Here is a 9,036-nt window from a genome sequence, read left to right as displayed (position 1 = left end):
TAAATGGAAGAAGGTCATTTCTTATATATTCCGTGTTCTATGTTCATGAACACAAGTTCAAAACTTAACAAACGCAATCTCAGCTACATTGATTCGAAATAAATGTAGTTGGTCCCACACAATAAATGCTTTTTACCTCAAAAAAAAATTGTAATTTACAAAATGAAACCTTTGGTGCTTCGATCAAATTCGAATCAATTGAGCAATCCCTATCCACAATTGTTTTTGATGACAAGGGAAAATAAATGGGTCAAGATATCAAATCACATAATAAGTGCGTATGCTTTTATGTTATTGATTGTGGTGCATGATTGCGACTAACACGTTTCTCTTAGAATTGAATTCCTTTAAATACGGCTGAACTTCTGACTAAACTTCGCATTCTTGCAAGTGACCTCAAAATGAAGGCTTCTGTTTTTTGTGTCCTATACATGTGTTGTATTCTGCTTTGCAATGGGAAGGAGGTTTCTGATACTTCTCATATTATGCCTCTTTATCGGGATCCAAGTCCCAAAAACCAACCAGGGAGACCATATTTCCATCTCCGACCCCCAAAGAACTGGCTGAATGGTATTTTAACTTTGTGACATATATAACCATAATCGCGCATTCTCCCTGTTTTTGTTGTTATTATATGTTCATTTTTTTATTATTTTAAACAGTACTTACTCCATTTTTATTCTCTTTGCATGGTTTTGTATATTTTGGCGGGTATTTTAACATACAGATCCTAATGGTAATCCCTTAAGTTACTTTAATTAGCAAGATGTTTGTTTTGAGAGATTATAAGTTTTGTTTTCTGATCATTCATTTAATGCAATAGGTCCAATGTATTACAAGGGAGTTTATCATCTATTCTATCAATACAATCCTTATGGTGCAATCTTTAATAAAACAATCCTATGGGGTCATTCAGTTTCCCATGATTTGGTAAACTGGATTCACCTCAAGAACGCTATTGTCCCAACCAAGCCGTTTGACATCAACAGTTGTTGGTCAGGCTCCACAACAATCCTTCCAGGAAACAAACCAGTGGTTTTGTACACTGGACTCGATTCCAAGAATCAGCAAGTTCAGAATCTTGCAATGCCAAAGAATTTATCAGACCCCTTTCTAAAAGAATGGAAGAAATATTCTCGCAATCCCATCATGACTCCACCTCATGGAGTCAAACCAGACAATTTCCGTGATCCAAGTACAGCTTGGAGGGGGAAAGATGGGAATTGGAGGGTAGTTGTAGGTGGTTTGAGAAACAATCTAGGAGTGGCAATTCTTTATAGGAGTAAAGATTTTGTTCACTGGAGCTTGCATGATGAGCCACTTTATTTTGGGAAGAATACTAATATATGGGAGTGTCCAGACTTTTATCCTGTGTCTATTAACAGTAGAGATGGGATTGAGAACTCAGCGATCGGAATGAACCTCAAGTATGTGCTGAAAGCAAGCTTTAACTCACATGACTACTACACAATTGGAAGCTATGATGCCGATAAAGAAAAGTTCTTACCAGATGATCATAAAGGTCTTACTGGAAGTAGCTCAGACTTGAGATATGATTATGGAAAGTTCTATGCATCCAAGACATTTTTTGATAGTGTGAAGAATAGGAGGATACTATGGGGTTGGATAAACGAGTCAGATAGGTCAACTGATGATATAAAGAAACAATGGGCTGGACTCCAGGTATTTAGCTATACTCGAAAACTATTAACATCCAACTTTCTTGTAACAAAATCATAGTAGCTTTATTACTAATTTTTACTTTGTTAATAAACCATAATAATGACTAGTTTTGATGGGAGTTGCAGTCTATCCCTCGTCAAGTTTATCTGGACTCCACTCGACGCCAGCTGATACAATGGCCAGTTAAGGAAACTGAAAAATTGCGGGAGAAGCATGTTAGTTATTTTGGGAAGAAGCTAAAAAGAGAATCATTATTTGAAGTTTCAGGGATCACAGCCTCACAGGTTATCTCTGTTACAAGTTTGTTCTTTCAAAAATACGATTTTCTAACCCTTGATACATTTTATAATTTCTTTGCCTAGGTTGACATAGAAGTCTCCTTTATGCTGCCAAAACTAGAAGAGGTCGAGGCGTTGGACCCCAAATGGAATGATCCTCAACTTCTTTGTAGCACAAATACATCGAGCGTCATTGGTGGAGCAGGTCCATTTGGGTTATTGTTAATGGCTTCTCAAGACTTGACAGAACAAACTGCAGTCTTCTTCCGTGTGTTTAAAGACAACCATAACCATCAATTCGTTGTTCTAATGTGTAGTGATCAAAGCAGGTTCATTCTCATAATCTCATACATTTTGTTCATGCACTTTTTACTTCTTGTAGATGACCCATATCTCATATTCTTTCGATTTGAACTTTTCCAGGTCTTCCCTGAGACAAGGAATTGATAAAACTACATACGGAGCTTTTATCTACATAAACCACAAAGATAAAATGATTTCACTTAGGAGCTTGGTATGAAGTTGTTTAATGTTTGAACTCTTGCAGATTATAACTATTTTTAATTAAGTTCCATATTTTGTAATTGTTCTTTACTCTTTTTCAGGTAGACAATTCAGTGATCGAGAGTTTTGGAGCTGAAGGGAGAGCATGCATTACGGCTAGAGTTTATCCAAAATTTTCTGTTTATAACGAAGCCCATGTTTATGCTTTCAACAATGGGAGTCTTGATGTGGTTATCCCAAGGTTAGATGCTTGGAGTATGAAGAAGGCCAAAGGCAACTGATGAGAAACGAGAACATTTTCACCTCAATTATATAAATCAGTTTGTAGGCTTGAATAAAGTAGCAATATATTCCATGAATTGAAGAAGTATTAAGAAGACAAAACTGCCGTATTTAATTTTACATATTATGTGTATGTGATATGTGTTAAACGTAATTGTTTTTGTTAAATATTAACTATTTACGACCAAAACGCAACAAATTGACAAAATTTTCCTTCAGTTGCTATATCTTTATGACTAAACTTTCTTAAATTTTTTTTTCCAAGCACGAAATACCCAATTCACTCTAAAATGTTAAAAGCGCGGTTCATACTTCATATAATACAACTACAAAAAGGTTGTCGTAAAAGGCTATGATGACCGATAAATGTCATTAAAATTTGTGATTTAGAATACCGGATTGCCCGTGCTCGATTTAAAACATATAATTATAAACAAATATTTACAACATATATTACGACTGACCGTATATATATACGGCATAATGTTGAAGATTAAATTAGTATGTCTGTCTAATTTTGAAATGTGTTATTCAAATATTAGTGGTTTTGGGGTTTTGTACGTTGATGTAATTATGTAAATATTGTTTTGATATATTCTTTTTTATTCATGATTTCAAAGTAATTGAACCCAGATGTAACAAGGCTTCTTCGAAATCCACAAGTGTACGTTGTAGCATGCACGAATCTAACGTAATTTGAAATTATACCGACTGTATTCTGTTAGAATGATATTCTATAAGAACGTAAGGATATGTATTTATGATAGAATACATATTTGAATAAATAAACTTTTTTTTAAGAAGACTACATTCTTGATTAGTTGAAAAAGAACAAGATCATTATATATTTATGGACATCTGAATGTAGATTCATACATATATAATCTTATATACTTTAATACATTTATACATATTTTAACAAAATGTCATAAAAATGAAATAATTTCTTAAAAAACATAACATGCTTATATATACAATTCTTGAACAAATGCACTTGATATTCTTCAATGGTCCTGAGTCGACTTGATTCCAACCATTCTTACGAGCATGACATTCTGTGAGACTAACATTAAACGATAATTATATTATATAATAATATCATTATGTAAGAAGACATTTTTCTTCATCATCTAATATATGCAATGCTTATGTCTTTGCCAAAAAAACACACATTATCAAATCCTATGATAAAATATCCTTACAAACTTTAGTGATAATGACATAATGCATACCATATGGTCATAACCAAAAAATTTTGTATGTGAACCCAAAGAATATTATCCTTCCTTATTCTAAGAGAATATTGGTATTCCTCTCTCTAAAATCTTCACCATTCTGAAAGAATATTTGCAGGTAATTTGTCTGAAGCTGCAAAAGAATATTTGCAGGTATTTTGTTTGAAGCTGCAAAAAGAAACGATTTTAATCTGTGAATTTGTTCTTGAGATGTGTGATTAACTTTTAACAAGAATATGACAAACATGTTGTAAAGAAAATTACTACCTTCTTACCTATATTATGAAGGACATATGTTTTTTATTTATTTATTATTTTTTCTAATAACTTTTAACAAGAATATAACAAACCTATCGTGAAGAAGAAACATGGAAGACTTGTTGTGTTCATTAAACATTCATTCTCAATTCCCAGTGGGCTTCAAGACCAAAAAATAAGATATGCAACTCACATTCCAGATTACATATTCGAAAAAGACTTCCAATAAATTGATTGTATTCTTCATAGTAACATACCAAAATGAGTCTAATTTCTCAATTAATGGCAGAGATTTTGTGATGGAAGTGGAAACTATCCATGGGATTTGGAAAATAAAATTTTTGTACACTTGGCAAAGACATAAAATCTTTCATACATTTATATTACATGTTTAGGTTTTCAAAACAATAAAAAAGAAAATGATGGTTGTGAGAATGATAAATTTACCTTGGATGATGTTCTTATGTTGTCGATTGCTATTGAGTTTAGAAAAAAACCAAATGATAAAAATTAATAAACACGATGGTATGGTTATGAAGAACAGCTAGTGGTCGTTGCGATTGTTGGAATGGTGGTTGGGATTGTTGGAATGGTTCAATGAAGCTTATCATTCATCCCAAATTGGTTATAGAAATCATGAAGCATGATATGCCAAGATTCCTCATAACTTCTATGGAGGTTGGGGAAGCCACAACACACCTTCTTAATTAAAATCAAAGATCCAATTGAAGCAATTGAACCCAAGAAGTTGATTAACCTTAAGAAGAAGGAATCCCCAATTTCTAGAGGATGTTAATGCCTACAAATCCATAAAGGAGTTATGATGCATAAGCTAGAGATGATTTCTACCATCATAAAGCCCTTGTTCTAAGTAAATTCATTGATTCAATGCTAAACCAAAGAAATAAACCAACATTTGCTTATTAAAGCACCAAGCTCATGATCAAAGCATTAAACAAGCATATAAATATGAACTAGAATCATAGACATAAGATAAATGATAAATAAGCATAAATCCTTCAAAAACCCACAAACATTCAAAGGTTTTAGCCAAGGTCTACCAAAATAGATGATTTAGCCACTTATGGCAATAGAATAACAATCACAAAAGTCTAATTGCATAAAGAATCTACCAATAACTTAGAAAGATGAAAAGAAATGAGTTTCAAGCTCCAAAATCGCCTTCTTTTGGTCTCCAATGGTGTAAAATTGAAGTTAAGACTGATAGATCTGATCCCCCAAGGTAATGGCAAGCCAAATGACCAAAATACCCAAAATTAGGCAGTTGCGCGGGTACCCGCACGACGGAAATTCCACCCACGCAAGTGCTGCTGGAATGCAATTGGCTCATTTTTCCTCCACTAACCATCCCACTTTATGCAGTCAATAGCGGTGGGATAGCGATGAGATAGCGGTGGGATAACGGTTATAGGTAGTTGGTAAAATAGCGGTACTAAATAGGGGTCCAAAATAGCGGTACCACAAATAGCGGCGATAGTGACCGATATTGACCAATATTTGACTGATACTTGACAAATATCGGTGGGATAGCAGTGAAATAGCGTTTATAGCTAAAATTTTTTTATTAAGTCACTTAATTTATTATTAAAATGTAGATATATGGTGGGGGTTTTATGAGATTGATAAACATTTGCTTCAAACATTTTCTAATTTACTATATGTTTTACTTAATGACCATGTATTCATCCAATAAAACAGAAAGTTACAAAGGCCCTACATAACATAAAAATACTGATATCCCACCGATATCCCACCGCGATAATCTATATATCGAATATCGGTCCTTGACCGATATTTGATTTTAAACCGCTATCACTGCATAGATCCCACTACAAAAAATTCCCTTGGTCCCCTCCATATCCCAGATGATTCAAATTAATCAATCATCTTTTAGCTTCAAATATGGATGCTCCAAGCCCAAATTAACAATCCATGATCCATCTTCACAAGCCCACTTCATCCAAGTCTTTAGCCTTTTAAGCCCAAATTTCCCTTAATGGATCCGCAAAGCCCAATAATGCCTCGGAAGCCCACAAAGCCCATTTCCAAGCTAAACAATAACCACAACAAGCTCCAAAACCGTACAAAATACCTCATGCAACATAAAAAGTCCCCAGTACGATCCATGATAAAGAAAATAAATAAAATACAATGCAATATTGATAAAAAGATCTAAACAACTATACAATAAACTAATAAAAATAAGGAAATAAAATAAGCTATCAGTTCTTATGATATGGGATGACTCAATGGTGTTTTCAATAATTGTGTTATGAATGATTAAATTAAAAATAAAATTTTTTGTCTTGAAATTTGGGATGTTACAAGTTGGTATGAGAGCTTTGGTTTGAGGGATTCGGACACACCTTCTGGGGTGTCTAAACTCAAATCGAGGGTTTGAAAGATTTTTACAAGAAAATAATTTTTTTAAAATTTAAATTAAAGAGTTTTGAGAAAGAACAAGGTGAGTGATGTGTGAAATCGGCCGAGTTCAAGTAAGTTTTCCCTAAGATACCCATACATGTTTGTTATGATATATGATATGATTATGAGAACTGCATGCTTGATTAGGGCTGAGGATTAGGAAGGATGCCTTATATGCCTATTGTATGTGTATGAGAACTGCATGTTAGATTAGTGCTAAGGATCTAGGAAGATGCCTTGTGTGCCTGCTATATGTGCTTATTGAATTTCATGCTAGAAGTGATTAGTCAGTGATATGATGACTTGAATAGGATATGCTTGGGTTGGTTACTCAATGCCCGAATGCTATTTGCTTTGTGCTTTTAGGAGTTCTAGTTATCTTTAACTAATTAGTAAACGAATACGTTAAGTTACATATTACGAGGACTAAATGATTTCAGAAGGTTAGGTTTAGCTTGATTTCACAGCTCTTGTTTAAGTCCAATCGTTGTAGGCTAGGACGTCTCATTCGAAGAATTATTTAGTCTTAGTGATATATAAAGGTATTCGCGAGCTAGTTAGGTAAAAGTAGCAGGTATTTCTTATGTAGCTGATGGCGAAAAGTAGGTTGGAGAGTTACCATAGGGTAAGCCTAGGATGTGATTAGTGCAGCGAGCAGTAGTAATGAAAGGGACTTGGTGAAGTGAAGGCAATCCTTGAGGAAAGTAGGGATAGATGTGGAAGGTAGTATGGGCCCGTACTACTGAAAGAAGAGGATCCGTACTCGAGTCAAGGAGGGATGAGATGGAACCAGGGAACTTGTAGAGTGTGTGAAACCTCTTGAGGTTATGTATGACTGATGATTACGTGTTTTGTTTTCAGAACAGTGGTGACACGTCACAGAGCAGGAGGTTCAGGATCTGGGTTAGGTTCAGGTTCAGGTTCAGGTTCGGGTACAGGCTCCGAGCCAGTTGATGATGGATTACGCGAGTTCATCGCGTCTGAGATTACGAGAGGCATCCTTGAGGCGACCCGATGATTTTCGGGTTGATCAAGGAAGGGATCATCGAGCTGATGGAGGAGCGTCTCAGGGAGTTCAGGAGTGACATGGCATCTGGCCAGACAGGGACATGCACACTCTCTTTCAAGGACTTCAGGGGCTGTGGTGCGATAGACTTTCACGGGGTGAAGGACCCCATTGTGGCCAGGAGATGGATTGCAGACATCGAGTCTGCACAGTTGACGAGCTTCTGCCTTGAGGGGTCGAAGGTCTGGTATGCTGCGGGATGTTTGAGAGATAGAGCTAGAGACTAGTGGGAGGCAGTCAGTGATATGTTGGGAGCCCCAACCATTAAGGCTATGACTTGTTCGAGCTTTATGACCAGGTTTAGGGACGAGTTTGCGCCAGCTGTGGAGATTCAATAGCTGGCCAAGGAGTTTCTTGATATGAGATAGAGGACTGAGATAGTTGCGGAGATTACCGCCAAATTCAGGGAGAGGGCATTATTGGTGCCTCAATATGCGGGGGATGAGGAGATGAGGAAGAACCGATACTATGATATGTTGAGAGCTGACATCCGGAAACATGTCAACTACTTAGCATGCCCGACTTTGGAGGATATGATAGCCAGGGCGAGAGAGTGGGTGATTGATATCGAGCACATCCGGAAGAGGAAGGTGAAGGCTAGGAAGGTGACTAGGTTTCAGGGAAGAAACCCAAGGGATCTGACTCTAGGTCGAAGGTCCAGCTGAGCCGGAGCCACTGTGGGAAATGCGGCAAGAATCATGAGGGAGTTTGTAGACTGGGGTCATCGGGCTGCTATAAGTGCGACAAGCTTAGGCACTTTGGTAGGGATTGTACTACCCCTAGCCTTAATCTTCAGACATCAAACCTGATTTGCTTTCATTGCAATCAGAAGGGCCATAAAAAGGCCAATTGCCCGATATTGAAATCAGGAGCGCCAGTGGAGGCGCTAGCTCCAATGACCCTGCAGAGCGTGGATGGCCGACAGGGTGAGGAGCCGAGCCTTCCAGCTAACCGCCGAAGAGGCGCGTGCTGCACCAGATGTGGTGATGGGTACGATTTCTCCTCCCTAACTCTTATTACATTTCAATTATCTTATTTAGGTTCTATGTTTTATGTGTTCTGTTAGGACCGTTCCATGTGAACGGTATCCCAGTTCAGGTGTTATTCGATTTGGTGGCTACCCGATCATTTGTCTCTCTTGAACTTAGCAAGAGGTTTCCTAAGTCTTTAGGCATGTTGGATTGTTCTTTAGAGTTCGAGATTACCAACGACCGATCAGTCTGGGCATCAGAGGGTTTCAGAGATTTTTTATTGAGATTGTACGGCGAGCGGTATCTTGTGGGTT

General features: G+C 36.7%; 1 protein-coding gene across 1 annotated transcript; it reads left to right on the top strand.

Moving 5' to 3' along the window:
- Positions 1 to 370: 370 nt before the first annotated feature.
- On the top strand, positions 371 to 2,965 carry LOC111921108 (beta-fructofuranosidase, insoluble isoenzyme CWINV3). The gene is made up of 7 exons (XM_023916689.3): positions 371 to 570; positions 728 to 736; positions 824 to 1,683; positions 1,809 to 1,967; positions 2,046 to 2,290; positions 2,385 to 2,475; positions 2,567 to 2,965. The coding sequence occupies exons 1-7, from the start codon at positions 402 to 404 to the stop codon at positions 2,744 to 2,746; spliced, it is 1,713 nt and encodes a 570-aa protein (XP_023772457.1). The 5' UTR covers positions 371 to 401; the 3' UTR covers positions 2,747 to 2,965.
- Positions 2,966 to 9,036: the final 6,071 nt, after the last annotated feature.

The sequence above is a fragment of the Lactuca sativa genome, chromosome 6 (assembly GCF_002870075.4).
Source record: "Lactuca sativa cultivar Salinas chromosome 6, Lsat_Salinas_v11, whole genome shotgun sequence".
Lineage (NCBI taxonomy): Eukaryota > Viridiplantae > Streptophyta > Magnoliopsida > Asterales > Asteraceae > Lactuca > Lactuca sativa.
This window is presented reverse-complemented; position numbering and strand designations above follow the sequence as displayed.